We start from the raw sequence: 27,331 nt of genomic DNA, 5'->3' as shown, positions 1-27,331 counted from the left end.
GTGAAGTGCATACTATTATTATTACATTTTTCAGATGTGGAAAATAAGACACAGTGGGTGTAATCATGGGTCTCCAAAGGCCGCCTGAATGGTGGAACATTAATAAATTATCTGGTCCCCCAAGAGGACTAACAATACCTCAGTAGGAAAAAGTTATTTGTGTGGTTTGGGAGACAGGTAAAAATGGCGCATATTTCACAGGAATGGAAAGCAAGGTGATTGGTTTGAATCAGATGACAACAAAAGCCCTGGAACAAGAGTTTCCATCTTGTTCAGACTTGTCCTAAAAGTGTCTTAGGACTAGACTAAGGTAATATCTTTTCTATATTTGGATAACATAGAAAAGTTTGGACAAAAGGGAGGGAGAGACACCTGGGAATAAGGCAGATCCTATAGACTGGCTACTGTATTTAGAGACAAAAATGAGAAATAAGAGGGAAGAAACAGGTGGATACACAAGATAAAAAATAGAGAAGAGCCCAGATAAAGGGAACAGGATTGCTTAAAGATTTGGAGCTGAGGGTGGGAGGTAGGGAGCTTGGTAGGATAATTATTTTGACTAAGTTTTTAAATTACTATTAAATGAACTTCAAAAGGTTGCTGAGAGCATTATACATAAGCCTCCAGTATAAAATCTTATGTATAGAATGTGATTTCGGTCTTGTCTGATATGAAACTTTCAACTGTGATCTAGATTTATGGAGAATGTCATAAATATTTGGGGGATAAAATGACACTGGTCAATAATCAAATAGATTGTTTCCTGAATTTTTCCCAAGAATTCTGCATAGATTCTTCATGTTTTTTTTTTCACTTCTACTTGGAAACAACCAAGAAGTTATACATATACCTCATCTATGCTAACCTTAATGTGCTTCATTCAGTTTTAATGTTTTTATTGTTTTGAAGATGTATCTGACAGGGAGAGAGAATGAGAGAGAGCATGAACACAGGCAGGAGGAGCAGCAGGCAGAGGGAGAGGGAGAAGCAGGCTCCTCATTGAGCACAAAACCTGACATGGGGCTTGATCCCAAGACCCTGAGATCATGACCTGAGCTGAAGGGAGATGCTTAACTGACTGAGCCACCCAGGTGTCCCCATTCTAATGTTTTTAAATAGAGAAAGTCTTTAGTTAGTGCAAAACAAAATAAAATTGTTTACATAGATTTTTTAACCCCCCTCGTCGATTGTTAAAAACACTACTGTGTTCGTTACAAGAAAAGCTAAACCACAAGGAAATAGAGGCCATACCTCACTGGAAATATCTCTGGAGTCTTTGGCTTGCTTGACTTCAATGGCATCTGCTTTGAAGTCATAGCCTTTCTGCTTGGTCTCATTCCAGTCTTTTTGGTAAAATTTCTGTTGAGGGAAAACTCAGGTTTGTTTACAAACATTGAAAATAAGTGAATACTCCAAGTACTCAAAATATGAATATGACAAACTGTGAATGAAGACAGGATAAGGAAAAACAGGGATTTCTGAGTTCCTCTGGTTGTTGGCTATTTCCTTAATGGAGTGCAGGATACTTCTGACTAAGATTTTAAAGCTAAACATCTAGACCTAGTAAATGTTTGAATGCTTGTCTTCATCACAATATGGTACACATCTGAAAATACCGCAACACGCAAAACATGGAAACTAAGAATCAACTGTGAAGCTAGAAAAGCTTCATCAAGGTCTCATGTAAGGTCCGGTAAGATATTTTTTTTCCTAATGTTGCCTTTTGACTTTTCAGAGGTCCCTGCTCAAGGGACATGACATAGATATGTTATCGTTTAGATATGATCTTAATAATTTAAAATCTTTTAACTTTCTGATGTGGAAAATAAGACACAAAGCTAATGGCTTTGTAATATCAAACAAGAATGCTCTGGATCAATCAAAAATTTATAAAGATAAAGGAGACTGTCACCTCATACTCCCTCAAGTAAGAGAAATTCAACTAGGTATTTCAATATTCTCTATTAATATATGATGAAACTGAGCTGTGAACATTGGATATCGAACAATGCTTTCAAGATTGAAAGGAAGACACCGATAGAATACAGATATCCCAACTCTTTGTAGTCCTGGGACCCAGCCATGTATTTAAACTAACATTTAAAAGGAAGAATTTCATTCATACTGCATTAGGAATAGAAAGCTAAAGAAAAAATGTTTAGCACCAAAAGCTGTACACATTTCTAAGATAGGTAATTTGTCCATTTCATTATACCACACTCCCAAAGCTGACATATATTATCCTATGAAGGTATTTTCAATTCGTATTTATGCCTCTTACATTGCTGATTTGCAGGGCATTTATAGGGGCCTGCAGCATGCCTGGCATGTCAGAAGGAATGGTGATGTTGGTTTTATCTTTATTCCATGCATCTTGATATAGTTTCTGTGGAGAGAAGGGAAATGTTATTTGAGTAGTGGATATAGACAATAAATTGGGCTTTCATTGTGATTTCACTGAAAACCCCACAACTTTGAATTTCATCCATGACAGTCCCCCTAGGCTATTCCTGGGGAGAGACATTTCGGCTGGGGAAAGACATCTTCATTGAGTGACAATAAATGGATGCCATATCTTTCCTTACAGAGGATGATTCTTACAGAAATCTGGTTCCTGCAGAAGGAAATGCCCTGAATATTAAATAGCCGGGATCCCTGGGTGGCGCAGCGGTTTGGTGCCTGCCTTTGGCCCAGGGCGCGATCCTGGAGACCCGGGATCGAATCCCACATCGGGCTCCCGGTGCATGGAGCCTGCTTCTCCCTCTGCCTGTGTCTCTGCCTCATTCTCTCTCTCTCTCTGTGACTATCACAAATAAATAAAAAAATTAAAAAAAAATAAATAAATAAATAAATAAATAGCCTCCACATGCAGCTCTCCATGAATCATGCTACAATCACAAAACCTCCCTGGTTCATTTAAGATGACTCACCACATAGATTAACATGCATGAGAATGTGAGTTTTAGTTAAAAAAAGAAAAAAACTTTCCTGAATTCAGAAAGAGTAGAGAATACTATTTATCATTCTACATGTCACCAATGAAATGGGTCTGCCAAGAGTGACCATGCCCTCTTGCTGGGAATCAAGGTGGTTTATATACTTAGTGGAATATGGTTTTACCTTTGGCCTGTGAGTTAATAAAGACACTGTCAGTGACTGTAACAGGAGAACACAAAGCCAGCAAAAACCCTGATCATCTACCATGCTTTTTGGTAAAGGTGCATTTCTCAAATATCTTCCTGTATTGTGAAGCCTACTAAGACAGGAAGAGAATCACCCCTGAAGTGCCAACATTCCTGGGCCTGTCACACTCACATCGCTCTGAATTTGATTCACATTCCTGGTGTGCTTGCTTGAGACTCATGGCATCGGGTAGGTACATGTAATGGTGTACGGGCTGTTTGTAGTTGATATCGCTGACAACATCCCGGGACAACTTCGCAGCTGTAATGCTAAGCATGTCCCCAGGGGTATGGTAGCTCATTTTGACGTTCTCATAGTTCCTCTTGTGTTCATGATCCGACTACAGTTTTGCCACATTCATGTAATGGACCAGCGTGGGATCATCCTGAAGGCTTCTAAAACCCACATGCTTTCCCTCTGACTTCTCATAAGCTTCCTTGTATTTATACTGCGAAGGTAAAATTTGGTTAGCAAAGTCCTCGGCGTTGATAACATTAGGTATAGCAAGAATAGCCACACACAAAGGCACTTTGACACTGTGACTTTCTGGAAGACTACAAGAAATCCAAACCATACCTGCCCACTCCTATGTGCCCCAGAATATTCAGAGTGAAAACAGTTATTTCCAACACTGCTGGGATAGAAATAGGTAGGTATCATGATAAATTCAGGACCAGTTTTTTTCTTTGCTATAAATCCTACAAATGCTTTTGTATGTCGGACTTCACTTAAACAACCCATCTGAATGTTCATCCTTAATGCAACAAGACATTCCAAACATAAGGCCAGTACCTCTTGGTTTCCTAGGGATGTGAATTTTCCCAATCCAATATGGCACCACCACCACAGAATGTTATCATACATCACAGGACGTTAGAAATTGGTATGAAAACCTTCCATTTACTGCTCCCATTGACTGAGTGATACGTATGCAACTGACGCAGAAGAAAATCCAAAGAACTCTGTGAGTTCACACACAGTTTTTCTTGGGAGTAGGGGGTGGAAAACTTTACTATGTTGTCTCAGGCTGCTGGAGTAAGGTTAGAACAAACCCCTCTTCTTTCTAGGGGGCATCAATTTAGATACTGCATAAGCAGGTAGCCAGGCCTTTCCCCCCCCCATTTCTCGGCAGCCACTTTCCAAGCCCCCTGCTGAAGCAGCTGCCGATGAGTTCAGGAACAGGAAGGGCAGGAATGGCTGGGAGCTTCCCCTGGCAGTAAAAACCTCAGCACAATGCTCCACAGCCCAAGCTCTCTCACTGCTGGACCCAGCAATGGTGTATAGATAGAGTTGTACGGTAGGTAACAGGTCAAAACCTCAATTTTTATAGAAGAGAACTCAAATCCACTTAAATTCTGCAGAAACTCTGCTCGTGCCATTTATGCACTGATTTATAAACAAGAGCTTAGCATGCACTGATTTATAAACAAGAGCTCAGCAGACAAAAGGGTCACCGAGACATTTCTAGGTATGTTAGAAAGAGCCCTGCACAAGGCCTTAAAGAATGATAAATTCACATTTAGACTTTCATTTTGTCCTTAACCGAGAAATGTACTTCCTCGTGGTGTGCACATCTTTGAGGGACGCATTTTCAGGGACCTCTAAGGAAAGCTGTAGAATTCTTCCATCCTGAGCTCCCCTGTGGACTGCACACATGGGCATCTTATTTCTTCTCCTTTCCCAAACTGTAACTGTAGCCCTCAGAATAGTAGGTGACAGTGAAGTCTACGGGGCATGTGTGCTGTTTGACATTTTTGATCTGCAATGATAAGAAGTGGAAGTGTATACTTTTCCTATTGCAGATGAAATGGCATTGATTTACATACATGAAAATTAAATTCAAGAAAAATGGACCACACCTTTACCCATTTGGTTTACAAAATCCTTACATTTTATACATCATCTTTTCAATCTTCTTAATACAATTATTATGCAGGCAGTCATTTGAATTTAATGTGTTACTGTCAGGGAGGGTGTTCTCACTGAAAATTAATGTAGGCTGTCAAGGAAATGTGTCACTAGGGGTAATCTGGCCTACGAATCAGGGGAGAAAGTGGTTGTCAGATTTACGATAGCTCTACCAAGTGGGGTCAATGGAAAAGAATCACAGAATTTTGAAAAAATGACAGCTCCTCAAAACAGTATCTTGTGGAGAATTTCAACGTCATTAACTCGACATATTGTTTTCAATGTGGCAACATTTAGACAAGCACACATTTGATTAGTTTTTTAAAAGGCAATGCACCCACATTTCACCGAAAATGTTTACTCACATCACTGGCAATGTTTCTGGATGCTTTGGCTGCAGTGATGTGCAGCCTCACCTAGCGCATTGTTGCCCTTGGCTATTAAATCATGCCAGTCCCGTTTGTAGCAGACCTGAGGTATGAGGGAAAGAAGGAGGTCAGCATGCTGTACATGGATCAGCTGAAGTGAGTCCCCAATTGCTGGGACTGTTTCATTCGTTTCCAGATATAAGCTAAAGGAATCTTCTACAGTACATTTTATTTTGGGAAGTCACATTAGCAAAACATTACACCTTGTGTAGCATGACATTACAGGATGCTGCACCAATTATACACCCAAACCTGGTTTGAGTACAGAGCAAAGCAGGATACTGAGAAACTGGAGTGGATCTGGAAGAGAGGAATAAAGGTTCTTTCTGGAAACCTTGGCGTGTGAGGACCAACTAGAGAAAATGAAGTTGTCCACTCTTATGGAAGGAAGGTCAAGGGAAGACCTGGTGGTTAGCTTTAGAAATTTCAGGTCTGCTGTAATAAAAGGATTTCATTCATTCTTATTTTTCTGCAGGATAATAACTCTCTCCACTTGCAAAATGAGGAAAACCAACTCGAAGTTTGAGAGGAATAGATGTTGGGCTCCACGTAAGGGAGAATGTCACATCCTTTTGGAATTATCCTGCCCTGGAAGAGGCCGACTTAAGAGGCAGAGAGCCATCGTCATGAGATAGGCTCCATCCAGTGTGTGTGTGGGAAACCAACCTAAATAGTTATCAAGGCCCCATCCTACTCTGAGATTCTATTACTGTACCACCTTGTCTGGGTTTCACACCCCATTGAAAACCCTACTTACGTCACTCATATTGTAAGCATTGCACTTGGCCTAGAGAAACAGAGGAAGATCAGGACTCATAGTGTATTTATGTTTCACATCTTCTCCTTTAGCTTTGTAGAAGATCTGCAATACGCAATCACAAAAATAACATGTATCACAGAGAGTACAAAAAAGAAAATGCTTAAAGTGAACACCAATAAAAAATAAATTAAAAAATAAAAAATAAAAAAAGGAGTATTTGGAATAAATCATGAAAGGAACTACAATGGAAAGGATGGAAACTGAGTGTGTGGGGGGAAGTTAGAGAAAAATACAAATCATGAGAGACTCCAAACTCTACGAAACAAATAAAGGGTTGCCGATGGGGAGGTGGGTGGGGGGATGGGGTAACTGGGTAACAAGCATTAAGTAGGGCAGTGGTGAGATGAGCTCTGTATGTTATACCCTATGCTAACATATTGGATTTAAATAAAGTATGTTTTAAAATAAAAGAAAAAATATTCCAAAGGAAAAAGTTCTAGGTATACTAGAAGATGTCTTCAAATGTCTTTTGAAGTCATTTATCAGAAATCCTTCCAATGTTATGAGCCACTAAAATACTCTCAATAGCTTGTGTTTTCACACCCCACACACTGACCTCTTCCCACAAAACTCCCCAAAATCCTCAAAAATCAGCAATTAAAATTGTCATCTTACATTTGCCAAAGGGCAAACATTACTTTGCTGTTATCTTCTAAAAATAAAGTTGTTAAAAGCAAAATAAAATGCTTCAATTGTACACTTAAAGGAGTTATTCCCAGCACAGTCCCTCTACTACTTCTATTGTTAAAAATCAAAGGTATTCTCCTATTTTTAAAAAAGTCAAGCATTTTTGTCATTTTCAGAAAGACCTAAAAACTCCGTGTATTAAAATAGACAGAAAAGTAGAAAACAGTGATCTTTGATGGCTAGAGATGAATGGAAATCATTTCAAATGCAAAACCCTAATTTGAATAAATGGAGTTTACCAAAGTCAGAAAAGTCCAATCTTTGCTAGTGGAGTAAACCGGTCTTGTTTTTGTTTTGGGTTTTTGATTCTTAGAAAATGGCATTTAGAATGAGACTTTCACTTCTGCTAAAAAAAAAAACAAAACTTTCCAATTACAATTGTAGCACTAAAACCATATAATAATTTCCTCATGCTATGATATGAGGGCGCTTCTACATAAACCCAGTGTACTTAAGAGGTTTACCATTTCATACTTACCCTATCTTATCCTTTTACAGATGTCAGGAAGACAGCTAGGTCCAGGATGTAGAACTTAGATTGTATCCTCCTCTTGGTAATAGAAAAGAAATTGCTTGATTTCTAAAATCTAAAATACAACTGGAACCACTAGATTTCCAGTCTCTTGACTGTCATTTATCACATAAACCTTTAAGCAGATTATCACATGTAAACTGTTGTCTATGTATCACAAAGTCTAAAGAGGCTGATATCTATTTGAATTCTCAAATCCTAAATAATTTCTTCTAGGCATCCAAGAGCTAACGTTATTCCCTCACTGCCTTTAGAAACCATAGCTAGGCATTCACAGAGTCTCACCGATTCTACCCTCTACACATGTCCTCTGCCATTGCTAGTGCTTTAGTTGAAGTCCAAAGGAGTCTTCTGCTAGGTTTCTGTAAGCGCTTTTAATCCATCTTCTTACCTCCATCTCTTCCCTCATCAATGCCATCTCAGCACTCTTGGTCAGAAGTATCTTTTAGAACACAGATCTGATAATCCAACTCCATGGATTAAGATCTTCAACACCTCCCATTACCTACCCCACAATCTCCAGAGTATAAGCACACAAGATCCTCAATGATCACATAATAATCCCGAACCCTTCACCGTCCTTCCAGTTCATTAGCTCTTGTTGGTCATCATGATTTTTTCTTTCACCAGGAATGCACCCTTCCCTTATTTGCCAGGGAAGCCTTGGTGGGGGGTTACCCTCTTCTCTTGTACTTGGCACATACCTCTCCTGTAGCATTCACCTCTTGGTGTGGCAATGCTCTGGTTCCATCCATGCCTTTGTCTTACACTCTTATATCCTTGTCATCTCCTATCTATCTCACCACTCATCATCTATGGCGTCTTTATAGCATCAGCATATAATACAATGCCCGGCTCAGGGAAGGAGTTCAAAAACGTTCATTCAATGGATTAATAAATAAATGCTTTCCATGTCCCTTTAGTTCTTCTACACACTAAGCTTCCCTTTAGGTCTGACCTTAGCCAGGTCATACACATCGCTCATGGACAGCCAGGCAAATAACATACTAATCTCCAAGACCTAAGTTTTCTTTTTTTAAAATTTTTAATTTATTTATGATAGTCACAGAGAGAGAGAGAGAGAGAGAGAGGCAGAGACACAGGCAGAGGGAGAAGTAGGGTCCATGCACCGGGAGCCTGATGTGGGACTCGATCCTGGGTCTCCAGGATCACGCCCTGGGCCAAAGGCAGGCGCCAAACCGCTGCGCCACCCGGGGATCCCCAAGACCTAAGTTTTCAAAAGCCTCTATAATATTTGTGTATGATGAATTCTGAGAAGTAAAACCATATACGCATGTGAGTTATTTCCCTGTACTAGTATTTTATATACGAACAGCAAATATATGCAACTTAATATGGATCTGAAGGTGATGAGTTTGTTAAAGTGTCTGGAATTCAAGTTTAAATTTTGTGTGTGTATATACAGGTGTAGTACAAGAGTAGAACTTTTTCATCACAACAAATTTATCCCATAACACAGTATTTCAAAGGCAGCTAAAAAGGAAGATGTTATAAAAAGGAAGATAAATAGTAATATAGAAGAAAAAAGAAAATGTTAGTGCCCAAACTAAAAATAATTGTTGTGGTTGTTCTTGTTTGTATTCCTAATGGAGCCCAATGCAGGGCTTGAACTCATGACTCTGGGATTAAGACCTGATCTGAGATAGCAAGAGTCTGACACTTAACCAACTCAGCCACTCAGTCAGGTGACCCCCAAACTAAAAATAATTGTAATTGTAATTTTAAAATACATAAAGTAAAAGGAAAATTAATGGCTCAGAAGAATTAAACTTTTGAGCTGCTATTTATTTTGTTGAAGCCTCCTCCCTCCATTCTTGGCCCCCTCTTTTGTACTTACATCACTGACTTGCTTTGTGTTCTGTTTTGCCTGGACCATAACTGGGGAGTCCACGGTGCTGGTAAATTTGAGGGTGTCTGGATGCTGCCTGTACTTCTTTTCATTCAGGGCATCACCTGCTTTCTTAACGTTTTCTACATCTAGACTGCCAATAGGTATCCAGCCTATGCGTTTCATCCAGGTGTTGTAGTCTTCCTTGCAGGCATTCTATTGCAAAGGGAAAAAAAAGGAGTAAGTGCCCCAAGCAGTGGGTTCTCATGCACTTTCTGACTTTAGGAGAGGATTATCCTGTGAAATAAGTGTCACTTACATTGCTCTGTACGTGCATCATGTTTTTAGACTACTCCAGGTCCATGGCATCAGGCAGATAGGTGTAATGATGGAGTGTATGCTTATAGTTGACATTGCTGGCAACATCCTGAGCTTTCTTGGCTACCACAACATTGAACACATCATGGGGTGTGTTGTATTTTGTTTTTGTCTTCTCATAGTCTTTTTTATACTCCCGGTCGGATTGTATCTTGACTACATTCATATAGTGAACCAGTTTAGGATCATCTTGGAGACTTTGGAAGCCAACCATTTTCCCTTTGGTGTTTTCATAATCTTTTTTGTATTGAACCTATTGGAAACAAAGTGGGTATATTTTAAAATGTAGTTATGAAGATTTTACTGATCAATAAGACTATGATTTAAAGCAATTGAGCTTCCCAGGAATTACTTCAACAACCAGTTAGATGTATTCATTTGTATATAGTTTGAAATGTAGCCTGGTAAAATTAAAATGTTACTTAGAGCCCATTTAATTGTCTGTAGCTGCCTCAGCCACCTGAGAGAGATTGGGGTGGGGAACGTTTCCATAATTCATGTCAGAGACAAGGTAGTAAGTTCCTTTCTACTTATACACTGGTAGAGACAAATGAAAAGATAAACATTCTGCAATCATTACCAGTTATATTGTGCTGCTCCAGGAGACCCCTCCCCAAATAGCTGGCTATCTTAGTTGTAGTAGAATTTTAATGAGTATTTGGATATTCAAAGGAAGACCCAGAGCCAGTTGTGTGTAAACATGAATTGGATCTAAATTATAAAGTGAGAAGAACTGAACTTGCTTGGGGAGATCTGGGAAGAAGCATGGGAAACTGAGAAGCAGAGATGTGAAGGAAAGCTAATGTGTGTGTTGGGGTGGGGAGGAGCTGGAAGAGTGCACCCAGAAAGAAAGGGAATGGGTATCATCAGCGCTTTGATGATACCAGTATTTATTACTCAATTGTAACTTATTTACATCGGCGCAATGTCAACTTCATTTCAAACCATCGATGAGGTTGTGCTTGGGACTTGGGTTCGGGGGACTAAAAGATGGTTCTGGACTGCTGTGTTCCATCTCTGGACCATGCAGACCAGAAAAAAGTGAACCCAGGGCAGGAGAGTCCAGGTGAGCATGAGCAAAACCACTGTGTACAAAGTAGGAGCCAGAGGTAATGGAAAGACAAACCTCAGAATATCTGCATTGAGCAGGAGGAAGGGTATCCTACTTCCTAGAGGTTAGCTGGTAGGGGTTTGAGTCAATTTGATTTGAATCTCAAAGAGGAAAGTAACTAGTTCATAGTTACAAGTATGATAAGGAAAAGAAAAAAGACAAAATTTTTAACTTTCATGGAGCCTAATGACTGCTATGGACCTTGGAGCCAATTAATCCATCTCTGGAAGCAATTAATTAAAAAGAAATAAGGGAAAGAGGGAATCCATGTAAATTAAGAAAATTTTGAGACAAAAATCTTACCCCCAGGAGGCGATTAGGACTTAAATAGTGACTGATTTGTTTACTTCCATGAGGAGAATAATGTGAATTTGTACAAAAATGCAGAGGAGACCTTAAACTTAGAGTGTTGCACTAAAACAGGTTAGTAAAGGTTCTACAAATCCTTACTGCCAGGAAAATTCAGACCTTTTTAGGGAACTTTCTTTTCTAAATAGTTTTCAACAGGACTCACTTCGTGCTGGGGACAGCAGACACGGCGACTTCTGCATAACGAATCCACCCCACCCATACTTCCTAGTTACAACACACCAGTGACCCCACCACCGGCACTTACCTCACTTGCTGCCTGCCAGGCAGCTTTGGAGGCTCTGATGGGAATCGTGTCCGTTCTCAGGTCATAGCCCTTCTTGCTCAAATCTTTCAAGCCTGTTTTTGTACATATTCTGAAAGAAAAAAGTCCCTTGCATATAACTGAGGCCACATTTAGAAAGGCCTTCACACGCAATCAGCAGCTGAGCTCACGTGCATACCTCATTGATACTGTAGGCATTAACTTTAGCCTGGATGAACTGGGGCAGGTCGGCTGGCAGGTTGTACTTGTGAAGAAGTTCTTCTCCTCTGGCTTTGTATGCTACCTTGAGAGATGAAAAGAAATGCATGAACAAAACAAAGGGGATCCCTGGGTGGCACAGCGGTTTAGTGCCTGCCTTTGGCCCAGGGCGCGATCCTGGAGACCCGGGATCGAATCCCACGTCGGGCTCCCGGTGCATGGAGCCTGCTTCTCCCTCTGCCTGTGTCTCTGCCTCTCTCTCTCTCTCTCTCTCTCTCTGATGTGACTATCATAAATAAATAAAAATTAAAAAAAAGAAATGCATGAACAAAACAAAGGAGGGAAAAGGGTTTAACGACACAGGAAAATAATTTCAGAACAGATCACATTACACAGAGGTGCTTTTCTTGAAAGACGTTCTCTGGGTCACCTCACATTCACCTGTGCAGATCTGTGGGCCTTCAAGGTCTCACATGCAATGCACAGAGTCCCATCCTAGTGCCCGTTCAGCCTTGGCAAAGGTCCCTTGGTATGTGCTAGGAACCTCTGAGCTTCGTGCGGTAGGGGCACCTCACAGAAGTTAGCCCCGGGAGAGGGCCTGATGAAAATGTTAACCTGCAGATACTTCCCTGAGCACCGAAAAGGCTAACTGGGTGGGATACACACACTATCTATCTTACACTTGGTGGGTGACTGATGGGACTTTGGGGTGGTTTTTACTCTACATGATTTTTGTCTTAGCTCTGACTTACAACGTAGCTCCTCCAGAAGGTGTGCCGCATACATTCATTTTCTTGGTCTTTCCTAAAAATAGGCTTATAGTGTGTCTTGTCATCAAGAGAAGCCCCTGACCTTCAGTGTTAAATGGCTGGAAGGACGGTCAGCGTAGCATCCATAACACCCTGAAGACGTGACGTAGGTGTGCCTTATTAGTGAAAAGCTGGGAGAGTTACAGAATTGCTCATGGAACTGAGTCTCTTTGGTTTGCAGAATAACCACAGGTGATCAGCACGTTTAGAACCAAATGTATTTGTTTCCGTTATTAAACTACAGATAGAATTAGCACTCATATCACTTCTTTGGGCCTGGTTGATTTTGGACTGTACTATAATCGGAGCATCCTCAATCGAAGTAAAATTGAGAGCGTCTGGATGTTGGCTGCATTTTTTCTGTTTGGTGAATTGAAACAAGATAAACAGCAATAATACTTTCACTTAAGGCTAATACATAAAAATCCTTGAGATTTATTTTGGAGGGACAAGGGTTTTTTTTTCCTGATTTAAAAATTTTTAGATACTAGCTTCTTGGTTGGCTTGGGGGAAAAGATGAATACAGTACAAGAGATGATGTTCCAAAAATTGGCTCAATTTTGGATGGTCTGGGGCATTACAGACCAAGATAACTTTCAGGAACCAGGCTACCTCTTGCTTATGAAATGAAAAGAGGGTACTCTTAGCTAAACAGAACCCAGAAACACCACAAAGTTTTCTAAAGTATCAGAAAAGCATGCAAGGAAATTTGGAGTGTCTTTTGTGTGACACTAACAGGCTCTCAGATTCCTGTCAGTTGAACAGAGGTAACGCAGCTCTTTGGTTGAGGGAGGAGGAACTGGGGAATTAGGCAATGGCTAGGGGTTCCTATAAGAAAGGGAGAACTTCTGCTCTGCAGCCTCCATGTGACTAGTCCACAGCTTGTCACTAAAGTACTGAGGAGCTAGCTACAGGAGAGAAGAGAGTGGAAGGTGTTCCGACGGGACCTTCTAGCTACATTCCTAGATTTTCCTCCCTCTAGTCTCCCACTCTTCTTCCCTTGTGCATCTTCTACATCCCACTTCTGTGTATGAAGTGGCATCACTCAGCTTTAAGACATCTAAAAACCACCAACTCAGAGGAACTTTTGTGAAAAATCGGAGGATATAAAATGTTGTTTCCTAAAAGCAAGCAAAAGCCCAGAACAACAGAAACAAGAACCTTCACTCAGTACCTCCGTCCCTCCTTTATGTAGGCTAACCTCCCTGATGTGTTCACCTGACAGCCATGGGAATGTGCCTCTGTCGGAGGGGAAGGGTCAGATCACCTGGCCATTTAGAGTGAAAGATCATCGCTGCTTTTTTCTTAGACTGAATAACAACTTATCTGGTACTTCAAAATGATCAAGAATAAGACACACGGTATAATAGTTAAAGGAAAATTTCTGTAGTATTCATTCTATGCATTATTCATAATTGCCAAAACTGGCAATTATGAATCCACATGTGTACCACTGGACAGCCAAAAATATAGCTATGCAAAGGAATACTACTCAATAATAATAAGGAATGAATTGTAGATATGTGCAGATATATAGATGAGCCTCTAAAGCATGGTGCTAAATGAAGGAAGTCTCCTACAAAAGAGATTTCTAGGAAAGTACAACTATAGCGACAAAAAGCAAGATCTCTGGTTGCCAGGCATTGCAGATGGGAGGGGGAGTTTTCAAGGAAACTTTTGCATACTAGCAGCATTTTAAAATTCAATTATAGTGATGACCATAAAAACTACATGAACTTATTAAAAATAGATGAATTTTGTGGCATGCAAATTATACTTTGATACAGTTGTCAAAAATATTTTTATCATGAATGGTTAATATAAAGGATTTTGATGATGTAAAGCTTATCTGTCTGGATAATTCATGCATGTGGTAAGGGCTCTTTTCTCAGTAACAACCATGAGAGAATGAAGAGGGAAAAGAAGGTGATTCCACGGTTCTGGGGGCCTTAACACGGCACAATCCCAACCCCCTCTGTGGCACATGAGATGTCTTTACCTCATTTAGGGTGTCTGAAGCTCTCTTTGCCTTTCCCATTTCTAAGGATCCAAAAGGCACCCAGCCACAACCTTTCATCCAGCTGTTGTAGTCAGCCTTGTATTCAACCTAAAACACCAAGAGGAAGGTTACAGGTTTTTTGTTCAGCATCATCCTTATTCATGAAATCATTAACATTTTACCCAAAACAGTGTTAAGATTTCTGACCAGCTTCCTTACTTCATATATCCTAAGGTTTCTTTTTGTTTTTGTTTTTTAAGATTTTACTTATCTGAGAGAATGATGAGAGCACGCACATCAGTGGGGCAAAGGAAGAGAGAAAGAAACGCAAGCAGATCCCACATGGAGCACAGAGCCCAACACAGAGCTTAATCTCACACTCAGAGATCATGACCTGAGCCAAAATCAAGAGTCGGATCCTTAATTGACTGAGCCACCCAGATGCCCCACATTGAGATTATGTTAAGTATTTCCTTGGTGGGAGATTTTAACAGCCCTTAGGTTATCAGTGTTCTTCTAGCTGGCATGTAGTCCATCTCCTCCTTATTTCCAACTGAAAGGAAGTATGTGGAACTCTAATTCCAATATGGACAAATACTATATTTAAAGCTCTACTTCAAAGAATAAAAAAAAATTTATATGTAGATAATCAAAGGTGAGGTGTTTGCTCCCTGGAACTCTAAGTATTATGTTTCTTTGGTCAAATTAGGACTGGTGGCCACATTGAAGGTAGGTAATTTTGCTCACCTTCTGAGAAGACTTGATAATGGTTATTCGTACTATAGGTTTGCACATGTTGCCCTTCATGTGTAATGGTTAACTTTGAGTGTCCCCATATCAGTTAACAATGCACTTTAAAATAGTTATGCTAGGGGCACCAGGGTGGCTCAGCTGGTTAAGCGTCTGCCTTTGGTTCAGGTTGTGATCCCCAGGTCCTGGGATTGAGCCCCATGTCGGGCTTCGCCCCACGTCGGGCTTCCTGCTCAGCAGGGAGTCTGCTTCTCTACCTCCCTCTGCCCCTCCTTGCTGCTCACTGTCTGCTTAAATAAATAGATAAATAAAGTATTTAAAAAATAAAATAGTTACAATCAATTTGCTTGTACAAGGCTCTTACTATTTGGAATTTTTCCTATTTTGGGGACACACTTGATGCCATTAAAGTAATAGGCCAGTCTTGGGGTGCTTGGGTGGCTCAGTTGCTTACACGTTCAACTCTTGATTTTGGTTCTGGTCATGATCTCACTGTTGTGGAATCAAGCCCCATGTCAGGCTCTGTGCTGGGTGTGCAGCCTGCTTGGGACTCTCTCTCACTCTCCCTTCTCCCCTCTTCCTCAGCCCTCCTCACACACACCCTATTCCCTCTCTCTAAAAGAATAAAATAAAACAGTAAAATAAAATAATAGACTACTCTTATTGTCTGGCTATATGTGGTACGTAAAACTTATATTCTAGATACAAATTTCAAACCATTGTTCTTTAGTGTGGGCCTTTTAATTGGAATAAAAAATCAAGAAACTATTTGGTTCCTGCCTTTGAAAGGCTTACCATCTACTTGGGAGAAAGAAACATAGCAAAATTAAAAAAGTAAATAACCACGCATGATACAGGATTGTTAGTGATGGAAATTTAAAATCGTTCAGGGGCTGTAGAAAAGAGTAGATTGGGTCCTCAAAAAGTTAAAAATAGAATTACCATGTGATCTAGCAAACCCATTTCTGAGTGTATACCCAGAAGAATGGAGAGCAGGCTCTCAAAGGAAATATTTGTCACCTACGTTTGTAGAAGCATTATTCAGAATAGCCAAAAAGATGGAAGAAACACAAACGTTCACTGATGGATAAAGGGACAAACAAAATGTGGTATACACATACAATGCGGTATTATTCAACCTCAAGAAGGAAGGAAATTATGATACATGCTACAACACGAATGAACTTTGAGGACATTTCATTAAGTGAAATAGGCCAGTAACAAGAAGACAAATACTGAATGACTCTACATATACATGGTCTACAGAGCAGCCCAGGTCAAGTACAAGGGTGGTTGCAGGAGCTAGGGAGAGGGGAAAAACAGGAAGATAACTGCTAGAGTTTCAGTTTTAGAAGATGAAAAGGTTTTGAAGATGAGTGCACAACAATGTGAATATAATTAGCTGCTACTCAACGGCACACTTGGTTGGTAGCTTTCCCGGAGGGATATAGTGATGAGTTCATGCTAGATCTAGGTCTAACTCTGAGGGGCATGCTCTCATCAAGCCACAAGGGTCATTTCCCCATTACATACTAGCTACATACAGAAGACAATGCCAACACCTCTGAGAATGGCCAAAAACACCATTCCACTTAAAGATTATTTCCTTTTCCACCTTAGAAAAACGGAAATGAGAAAATGTGATTACTCACATCACTCTGCAGTGCATAAGCCTCCTTGGCAAGATCCACGTTGATGCTATCGGGTGGGTAGCTGCAATTGTGTAAGATGTGCTTATAGTCCATAGCACTGGCAATTTCCTGAGATTTCTTAGCTCGAGTAACTTGGAGCATATCAAGAGGTGTCCTGTAGATAGTCTTTGACTTCTCATAGTCTTTACGATATTCACGCTGTGAATAGGAATTTTCCATTTATTACCATAAATCCTCAATGGAATTTCCGGACAAGCACAGAAATCTCTCATAAACAACAGACACGAGTTAGAGAAACACATTCAAACGTGCGAGTAGTTTTTTTTTTTCCTAAAATTTGTTCATCTGTTACACATTATTGAACCCTTTCCCTCCAAAAACCTCAGACGTGGACATATGTTATCAAATCTACTTTTAGATCAAAGAGCAACTGTCAGACAACAGGAGGGGGCCACAGTTTCTACTTCAGGAAGGCATTTTATTTTAACACAGGGTTTTTTCAAGACCATTAAGAAGCATTATTTTTACCAAAGTAATCTAATCTTTTAATTGTGTTCCAATAAAGAAGTACTTTTTTAATTGATGAAGACTATAGAACAATCATTTCATGCTTCTAATTTCATAAAACGACCACTTCATGAATAAAGCTGTCCACTTGACTACTTGGCTTTTCTAACAGCATGTTTAAGTGGTCACTGAGTTTTTCAACCTGACTATTCTACTTTTGACAGTAGATAAGCTCCACTGAGAATCCCAAAGGTTCTTTCATACCAAGTTTAATTTTGGTAACAATTTAAAAGCAGCTTCAGATTGCAGCAGTAATAAGACCTCAAAGGAGAAAAGTTTGTGACACTGAACCATTCAAGTAACCTTGGCACTTATTACAGTGTTCTCATAAACCAAATGTCTTGACTGGGCCTCAGAAGGCACTTTCACTGGCTGGTTTTCCGGAATGTTAGACAGGGTGCTAATTAGGTCAAGGGGTCAAGGTCCCAGCTTCATCATGCCCACTCAACCAATTACCTTAACAGAGAGAAAAATTCTACCCCAGTGCCTGTAGGAAAATTCTAAACCCTTATATCTCCCCATAATCACATAAGCATTAAAGACGGTGACCCAAGCTAGCAAGTAGACATGTGCCTTATGAATCTTCTGTAGAAATTCCTGTTGCAAACAATCTGATCATTTGGCTCCCTTAGGGAATGTGATCTTCCTCCTAAATACTTTGTGGGCAATCACCCTCACTGAATAAACATCACTTAATTGTAAAATCTAGCCTTTGGTTTACGAAAATAAAATATGGAAACTTTCTGATCGTATGTAAGAACATTGAAAAAAATAGTTTGTCTTTATTAGAAATAAGCTGATGGGGTGCCTATTGGTGCAGTTGGTTGAGAGTCTGACTATAGGTTCAGCTCAGGTCATGATTTTGGGGTTGTGGGACTGAGCCCCACGTTGGGCTCCACGCTGAATGTGGAGTCCACTTGAGTTTTTCTCTCCTTCTCCTTCTGCCCCTCCCACTCATGCTCTCTCCTTCCTTCTCTAAAATAAATAAGTCAATCTTTAATGAATAAACAAACAAACTGATAAAGTAATGTTGCCACAGCATTGGTGTGTGGAAGTGTTTTTGACTAAACCATTTGATTCTTTTGTTCATGTTTATACCAGTTCATACATATCTGTACAATGTTGTCAAAGGTCCAAATGGCTTTAAAAGATTCTCTTTATTTTTTAAAATTATTTATTCATGAGAGACAGAGAGAGAGAGAGAGAGAGAGAGAGAGAGAAAGGGAGAGAGACAGGCAGGGACACAGGAGGAGGGAGAAGCAGGCCCCATGCCGGGAGCCCGACGCGGGACTCGATCCCGGGACTCCAGGATCACGCCCTGGGCCAAAGACAGGCGCCAAACCACCAAGCCACCCAGGCATCCCCTAAAAGATTCTCTTTAAAAGCCATGCATGTTCTATACCTGTAGCTTAGCTCTTAGCCTGGATGTATATGAAAATGATTCATCATTGACTAGCTCTTTTGGTTACCAGTATCAATCAATTAACAAGTATTTACCGAAGATACTACGTGCTTCGTGTTCTAATGGGTACTGTGATAGGATAAAGACATGTTCTGTCAACAGACAGATATGAAACCTTCTGAACTGAGAAAGGATAAGGAGCTACTAAAAAACATAATATGATGTATGTGATCACTATATACAGATATAAATCAGCGTGAAGTTATTAGAGAAAACTACTGACTACGGGATGCTTTAAACTGCCATAGGACTACACAGCACATGCAAAATGAATTAATGAAGATATAGATCATTATATGAATACATGGTTGAAATGAAAGTAAAGGATACAAACATCCTTCTATTTAATTTTGAAAAAATAATATTTGCAAGCTATGCTGAACACTCTTACCACTCTTTAAGGAATTCTCTAATCATTTTTTAAACACAGCATATACTGTGATTTGCAATAGATCTTTCCCCTCTCTAGTAAGAACTTTACCCAAAAGATGAGACTTGGCCCATAGACAAGCTGTAGGGAATTTATATTCTCTGAAATTCAGACAAAAGGCAGGAAGAAAAAGTTCAATTTTCTAGACGAGTGATCAAGTCTTTAATCAGAGGCTCAAAGGAGCCTATAATCAATGGAGTATTTTTCTTGAACCTATACCAGTACTAATTACTAAAGTCAATAAAAAACAATGATAATTAACAATAAGATTTTTATCTCTGACTCATGGTTTTCTTCCACTATAAAGACAGTTTCAAAATCATCATTTAAAGTTTATTTTTCAATCAGAAGAAAATATGAAACCATCTAGTGATGTTTTCAGGAAGTTTTGAGAATTAAAATCACTTCTTTACCGATTGCAATATTGAGAATTAAAATCAATATTCTATTACATATTGAAACAAACGGTTTTCAAACTGAAATAGAATCAAGTAATCAGAAATACCTCTCCCCAAAGGTACAAGAATCTGGGAAACCATTCTACTTCTAATGTTCATTCCCAGCAGTCTGTTGTGAACATGATAGAGCCCATGGATATGGAATCCTTTTACGTGCTACCAACCCCTTGGGCATATTAAGAGGGACGTCACCTTGAAAGCAAGATAGATCTACAAAGACATCACTCTGGTTTTTTGGCTCTCTTCAAAGAATGCAGCATCTTGGGATCATCATTAATGCTCAGGGCTCCAATCATCTTTCCTTTGCTTTTATCATAGTCTTTCTTGTACATCACCTATGAAAACATCACACATGCCAGATCCCACCCATCAGGCAGCGTCACTGGGGTCCCCTGCCCGGGTGCCCAGGCCATACTCTCATCCCTGGCGATCCTGCTGTTGGCTTCGGCTGCCAGCAGGGGGATGGCGTCCACTTTCATGTCAAACTGCTTTGCTTTGCTCTTCTCCCAGTCATGTTTATAGATATTCTGAACAGGAGGTTTCAGCAGAAAAATGGTTAGAACAACATCTAACTCAGAATCATTCAGTAACAATAAGAAACAGACTGAAAATTTCTACATGTAGACTCTTTTCACCTTCAAACACTATACTTCCCAAATGATAGTATAATTATTCATAAGCCTGTCATCTTGCTTCTCCCCTCCCACCACATAAGGATAATACGCTTTCTTAATATCCTATGAACTCTCTAAAGTTTCGGCTATGCCGATGTATAAAGGACGATGTAGAAAGACAACCACTTAGAGAAAGTGAAATGGGACATTCACAGGAGCTTGCCAATGCTACAGAGATTAGCTGAGGGTAATTAAGAGGATGTTTCTGATGGTAACAGAAAATGTGGAAAATGAATTAGAAGAGCAAAGTAAGAGCCTTCTGAGCAGTTCAGCCTTAAAAGCTCCACTTATACTCTGGAAACAATTGCCACCATTGTTTAATTGCATAACTCCTAATCTGGTCTTTTTAAATACCCATAACATTTCCCCTTCACGTGGGCACATAATGGTAGATTTCTGTAGCTTTGATACTTACATCACTTAAGTTATAGGCATTGACTCTGTGCTGGATAAACTGTGGAGCATCTGCTGGTACGCTGCACTTGAACTTCTCACTTTCACGTTTTGCTTTGTAATTCAGCTGGAAAACAGAAGATATCCAAACAGTTCAGGGTCAGGATTTCCTTGAGGGCATGTGGGAGAGTGTATATAAATGACTGAATTACTTCTATACTTCTACCCTTTTCTGAAACACGCCTCAAAGTGATGGTATATCCATCCAGTCAAAGTCTGTTACAAGGCCTAGACTCTGACTCCCTCTTTCAGGATTGTGGTGTAATCCAGTTTGGGTTGTCATTTTTATAAACGCTATCACAATGTATGTGTGGGAAACTCATTGATGGATCTAAACTTTTAGGCTGTGATTTCAGGACACGGACACTGAAAGTCTATTAAATTCTATGATCAGAGAGATAACAAAAATAGAAATAATCCTAAATAACTAAAATCCTAGTACAGTCAAAAAGATACATATATTCTGATTATTAAAAATGTAAAGTACAGCACTGTATTTAAAAAACTTAAAGCTGACATAGGTGGAAGGAAGGGGATAGAGACAGAATGAGGCTGTTGAATTCTGGAGCTAAAGGCAAATGCACGATTGAACGTCAGCAATAACCACCTCGAGAACAGTGCCCGTGGCCGGTCCAGGCCAATGAGAAGATCATGCTGTGAGAAGACACTGCCTACAACACTCTGTCCCTCGTCAGCTTACCGAGTTCAGCTGGGCCAGTGATGTTGGTAACTGGCCAGCGTTTAGCTGTTCCTTCTTGTGGCATAAAATATTAATATGCTAGAAATGCCGCATGATGAACTGACAGGACTCCTGGGGTATAGCGATGTCATTCACTTCATTACCAACTGCAAATGAGCTGTGATACTAAAACACATTTTATCGTAGGACAGGATGTATTTTCCTTCCTGAGAAGGTTGTGCCGCTCTTAGCTGCTGGCACCGTGCAGCCCAAAGTGTGGTCTAGCAGCAGCAGCATGGGCATCGCTGAGGAGCTTGAGAGAGAGTCAGCATCTCTCTCCAGACCAACTGAATCAGAATCTGTACTCTAACCAGGTCGCTGGGTGACCCACACGAGTGTGACCGAGAAGCACTGCTGCTCTTCCCCGATCTTCACCCGGCTGGACCGTTCTGCTTTAGATCACCCTTGACCACCCTCTCTCTCTCTCTCTCTCTCTCACCATTCTGTTTGAATTCTGTATCGGTATCCTGTATTCATTTTCTTATTACTACCTGATGTCTTTCTTGTTTCTGCACTCTTCGTATCTTTTTGTATTGCCTTTGTCAGCAAACTCACAATGGGAAATGCTTGCCTTGTTACCTACACAAATACATGCTTTTGTTGTTTTCAAATTCATGAAATTTAGTATGCATTATTTTGGGTGTGTGTCAGATCCCAATGGGCAAATTCCCCACTAAAAATTGGTGACTTATTGAAGAAATATTATTTTTAGTATCGTCTAATACCACTTTTCCCAAGGCTGCAATTCAGTCAAGCAGCTTCATTTGCATCTTATTAAATCTTGAAAAATGACAGTGTTGGGTAGATAGATGAGCCCGTGAAAATGCTTATGTTTCAAATAAACACAGCATTCCAGGTCATCCACACTTGCACAAATCAAGGCACTTACATCGCTAAGCTGTTTCGTGTTGAGTTGGGCTTGCAACAGTACAGGAGTGTCGGTGACGGCCGTGAATTTGGTCTTATCTGGATGAACTTTCCACGTATGCTAGAAAAGATGTTCTTTAATAAAATATCATAATAACGGATCTTTATATTCTTGTTTATATACATACTACATATAAAGAGTTTCCAGTTAAAAATAGAATTTATTTTCTGAAAACTTGGTTGATATGTTGTCACTTCTCTCTCTCAATCTCCATCCCCTGATGTTGCCTCTAAATTGGTCTCCCCGCCACAATTCAGCAACCAGATTAATCTTCCTCCGGCTGACACCTTACAACAGCCCTCCATATGACTTGACCTAAACTGTGCTGTGGCTGATGAGCCCTACCCTACAGAATCTGCCCACCCCCATCCCCTACCATTTCACTTCTTCCCACTGTCTCCGTCTCCAGAACGCTTCTGCTACTTCATCTTTGCAATTCCTTAAGTGCCCAGCTCTTCTCTCCTTAGACCGTTCTTCCAGTTAGTTGCTCTCACCTTGATCTTGGCATGACTGCACATTCCTGCCTTAGAACTCTCTCAGAGCACCCAGCCTATGGAGCCCATCCAGTCTCACTCCCACTTCATCCTATTTCAATCCTATAGCATCATTCTTCATAGGTTGTATTATCATTGTCTAGTACCTTCCTTCTTTATACGTTTTTTGTTATCTATTTATCCCTCTCAAATGCATGCTCCCCCAGAGGCAGCCCACCTTGTTCCCTTTTCTTTCTCAGCATCAAGGACAGTGCCTGACATAAGCTAGCTCCTCGTGTAAATTTGTGAAATGAATGAACACCCCTCTCTCACAAATCTATCTTACCTTTCCCTCCACTAAGCCACGTGTACATAAACTACTGAAAGTAAAGCTTTATTAAGACCACAAACTATTCTGTAACAGATCGGTTTCTTCACAATAATTTTTGTGCTCCCCAGTTCCACCCCAAATTTAAAATTTAACATCTGCTAACCACTAGGCATTAGCATGTAAACTCCTGCTGAGTTCACCACTAGATGGCACAGGAATCCCAAACCCCATTTGGAGAACTCTGGGCAGCTGACTGCTGTCTTTACACTGGTCTAGCTTCGTGATTGCTTCATATTCTTGTGTGATTTTCTGAGGGAAAAAGCATTTCCCTTATCTTCTTCATACCTGGCTTTGTAATTTTTCTATAATGAGAAAGAACTAAAATAGATCATGACTGTTATTACCCCCAAAGAATGTCATCGAGAGACAGGAACAATGGTCTTCAACTTAATGTCACTGTTGGGAGTGGAGACTTTCATGCAGTGTATTTGATATGGGTCCTTGAAGCTGCCCACGTAATGGCCCAAGACGTTCTGTACATAGGAATGTTTGTATTTAGTCTGAAAGAGAAGCATATTGACAAATATGCCAATTAGGTACGTTATTTGTCACATCGTAGAAAAGCCCTCAAACCCCAGGAGCAACCATGGCCTTTCCAACCTCGCTGAAGTTCTTCAGCAGAGTGTCAAGTTGGTATTTAGGGGTCTCACAGTAGTTCCTGCTCTTTGCTTTTGTCTTCTCATAGCTTTCCCCTCTATAATCTCTCTGTCAAAGGAAGAAGAAAATTAAACAGAGAAGAAAAATCTATGTCATGGTGTAGAAGCCATTCCCATCATTGCTATACTTAACCACAAAGAAAAATTTTGTACTTTTTCAGAATTTATTTTCCATACGGCGAAAAAGGCAGTATTCCTATGGTAGAGGCTCACATCTTAGATAATCTAGTCTGCTAACAACCATATATGCGCTTGTGTTATTTATCCTAACATTGCTGAGCCAGGATATTCCATGACATAACAATGCTGCTTGAGCAACTTTTTTGTCTTAATGTAATTCTATCCACTTGAATGCATTTGAAGGAAAATGAATTTTTTAAATAGTACAAAATTAGGTAAAAGGTATAACGTGGACCTTAAATACTTAGGCACAGTCCCAGAAAAGTCTTCAGCTCATTACTTGATGGAAACACATTTTATTTACAATAACTTTGGAAGCTGGATTTTCTCCTTGAGTTCTAATATTTTTCTTTATAGTAATATGCAAAAATAGTTTTTTTCCATTTTATTATAGGTATCATGTATTCTTACACATTCTCCTTAATTTTACCGTGCAGAAATCCAAAAATATACGCAGGACAGACAAGCATACTTATAAATGATACAGGATAGGGAATATTTATTTAATGCCATGAGTTAGGGAAGCAATTTTTATAAGGAATTTTTAATATTTTAGTCTTTGAAATGAGATCAGTGTTTTATACAATTCTTAAAATACTTTGTTCTTGAGGTTATGCTTCATCATCTAGTTTTCCTACTTTATTGTCTTTAGCCTGATTTTCTCAGTTTTTGCCTTTTATTTTTCTATATATATTTTTGCAAAGTACCTGAAGTCAGATCATTACATGGAATGAATATGTGTTTATGACATACTGAGATATTAAATCTATTTCTAGGAAATGATAAAGAAAAGGCTATTGCTAGTATATTTTCCCCCTAATAAAACAGAGGGCATTAAAGAAATTAAGGAAACATTTACAATATACACTGATGTCTCGAAGTACAGAGTTGTTATAAGAATAAGGAACTTAATCATTTTTTACTCCTGGGCTTTTGTGTGTGACTTGTCATCCTGAATTGGAGATTTCATATAGGCTAAACATCTCATCCAAAGTTATAGTAAACAGTAAATGTAGCCATATCTGAAAGTAAGCATGATTTTACAAAGACACTCACGTCACTCTGGTTCTTGGGATCATCATTAATGCTCAGGGCTCCAATCATCTTTCCTTTGCTTTTATCATAGTCTTTCTTGTACATCACCTGTGATAACATCACACGTGCCAGATCCCACCCATCAGGCAGCTTTACTGGCAGCCCCTTCCCAGGGTGCCCAGGCCATACTCCCATCCCTGGCGATCCTGCTGTTGGCTTTGGCTGCCAGCAGGGGGATGGCGTCCACTTTCATGTCTAACTTCTTTGCTTTGCTCTTCTACCAGTCTTGCTTATAGACATCCTAACCGGAAAATTTTAACAAAGGAATTGGCAAAGGTGATATGCATATTATCATACTGTTAAGACTAATGAGTATCTCAATACTCTGTCTTAATATGAAACAAATGAACCATTTTCACTATAGAAAATCATGCATAAAAAAAGAAAATCATGCATATTTTAGTTATTTTTCTTCAAACTGAAGCTTCTAATTTTCCAAGATCAAGGTGCTCTCCTCCTCATTAGAATCTTTCATTAAATTAACCTAATCCTAGTTACCATACTAATACCTAACTCCTGTTACTGAGCCTTTCACAGAGTGGCACCAAATATTCTACAGTTAATTTACTTTTTATGATCTAAAGATATCACTTTCATTTGATCTCAAGGTCCTTTGAAAGGTTATTTCCTGAATCATTACAATACTCATTGATGCTAGATAATCTAAGGACTTATTTATAGAATTGTTGAAGAAATGAGATCTCCCCTTCAAAGGGGTATTTGCACTTTCTATAAAATTAAGTTTTGAAAATGAAAGGTAGCAATGGATACCTACCTGGCCTTATGCCTTTTATGCAAGCTCTCTTACATGTAGAAATAAGCACCGTTTATGTGAAATAAGGGATATTATACGTCTGAGTAGTAAATAAAATGAAACTGTATCTGAAGAAACAGGTCCTGGGTGAAAATTAATCATTGTATGACATAAATGAATATATGGCTAAAATATCTCACATTATGATTTGCAGTCAAACCTACATGAGTGGTGGCATTTTGGAGGTTGGTTAAAACATATCGAGATTGTCTAATTGTATGAAGCTACCTACAACATTGCTACACACATTTATAAGGTGAATTGAAAGATACATGGGTAGAGGCATAAGGGCATGGTGCAGATGCTAAATGTTCTTCCCATCTTTATTTAAGATTTTATCTATTATTGAGAGAGAGAGAGAGAGAGAGAGAGAGAGAAGGAGAGAGGGAGAGGGGCAGAGACACAGGCAGAGGGAGAAGCAGGCTTCATGCAGGAGCCTGATGTGGGACTCAATCCCAGGACTCAGGATCATGCCCTGGGCCAAAGGCAGGCGCTACACCGCTGAGCCACCCAGGGATCCCTGTTCTTCCCATTTTTAACACTGAAGTGTTTATGCAGTGAAACAACCCAGAAATAAAAGCACAGGTTGTCAGGATATCCCATACCATAGTATATAGGAGCTTCCATCACTCAGGTTATAAGCATTGACTTTGTGCTGGAGGAGGGCAGGAGTATCTGGAGGTATGTGGCACTTGAACTTTTCACTTTCATGCTTTCCTTTGTAGTTCAGCAGAGATAGAGAGTGAAAGAGACAAAGACAGATGGAGAGACAGACAAAAAAGGAGACCATTAGCTCGAAAGAAGAATTGTCCCAAAATACAAAATCTCGGGTGGTACATTTCATAGAATAAAACGTAAAATACATTATGTTAATTAACAACTGACAATGCTGTTGAGATCAATACAGAAGTCCAGAGCGAGGGTAGTCCACCCTGCACGACTGACAACCTGCATGAAAGCACGTCTGTCACCGTGGTAGGACTATCCTGGAAGGAGGTGGCTCTTTCATATATGCTCCCTCTCCAGGCACATCACAACCGGCCCCCAGAATCAGCAGATTCTTGAGACTCACA

General features: G+C 39.8%; 1 protein-coding gene across 4 annotated transcripts; it reads right to left on the bottom strand.

The window, feature by feature from the left end:
- Positions 1-2,962: 2,962 nt before the first annotated feature.
- LOC144309565 (nebulin-like) lies at positions 2,963-26,963 on the bottom strand. Of its 4 annotated transcripts, none has more exons than XM_077890648.1 (16): positions 26,864-26,963; positions 24,114-24,218; positions 23,858-24,013; positions 22,611-22,709; positions 20,945-21,049; positions 20,048-20,382; positions 16,939-17,136; positions 14,537-14,644; positions 11,709-11,813; positions 11,513-11,621; positions 9,727-10,038; positions 9,417-9,623; positions 7,505-7,576; positions 6,277-6,381; positions 5,457-5,562; positions 2,963-3,631 (listed from the first exon to the last, which is right to left on the bottom strand). In XM_077890648.1, the coding sequence occupies exons 7-10, from the start codon at positions 17,077-17,079 to the stop codon at positions 11,574-11,576; spliced, it is 402 nt and encodes a 133-aa protein (XP_077746774.1). In that variant the 5' UTR covers positions 17,080-17,136; positions 20,048-20,382; positions 20,945-21,049; positions 22,611-22,709; positions 23,858-24,013; positions 24,114-24,218; positions 26,864-26,963; the 3' UTR covers positions 2,963-3,631; positions 5,457-5,562; positions 6,277-6,381; positions 7,505-7,576; positions 9,417-9,623; positions 9,727-10,038; positions 11,513-11,573. The 4 variants fall into 4 exon arrangements, with proteins under 4 accessions (XP_077746774.1, XP_077746771.1, XP_077746773.1 ...); XM_077890645.1 differs by having other exon boundaries at positions 11,709-11,809; XM_077890646.1 differs by lacking the exon at positions 2,963-3,631 and adding an exon at positions 4,882-4,942 and having other exon boundaries at positions 11,709-11,809.
- Between the last annotated feature and the right edge of the window lie 368 nt (positions 26,964-27,331).

The sequence above is a fragment of the Canis aureus genome, unplaced genomic scaffold (genome assembly GCF_053574225.1).
Source record: "Canis aureus isolate CA01 unplaced genomic scaffold, VMU_Caureus_v.1.0 ptg000086l_RagTag, whole genome shotgun sequence".
NCBI classification, from domain to species: Eukaryota; Metazoa; Chordata; class Mammalia; order Carnivora; family Canidae; genus Canis; species Canis aureus.
Note: the sequence above shows the minus strand (reverse complement) of the source record. Positions and strands in the feature narration are given on the sequence as shown.

Bases quoted from the DNA above. Each gene is read 5' to 3' on its own strand.
- LOC144309565 (XM_077890645.1), bottom strand. From the start codon at position 17,079: ATGCTCCAAGTTACTCGAGCTAAGAAATCTCAGGAAATTGCCAGTGCT. The intron at 11,810-14,536 runs GTAAAGACATCT...CTCTCAAGGTAG, and splicing joins CTTCAGACACCCTAAATGAG to CATACAAAGCCAGAGGAGAA. The intron at 11,622-11,708 runs GTATGCACGTGA...TTTTTCTTTCAG, and splicing joins ATGCCTACAGTATCAATGAG to AATATGTACAAAAACAGGCT.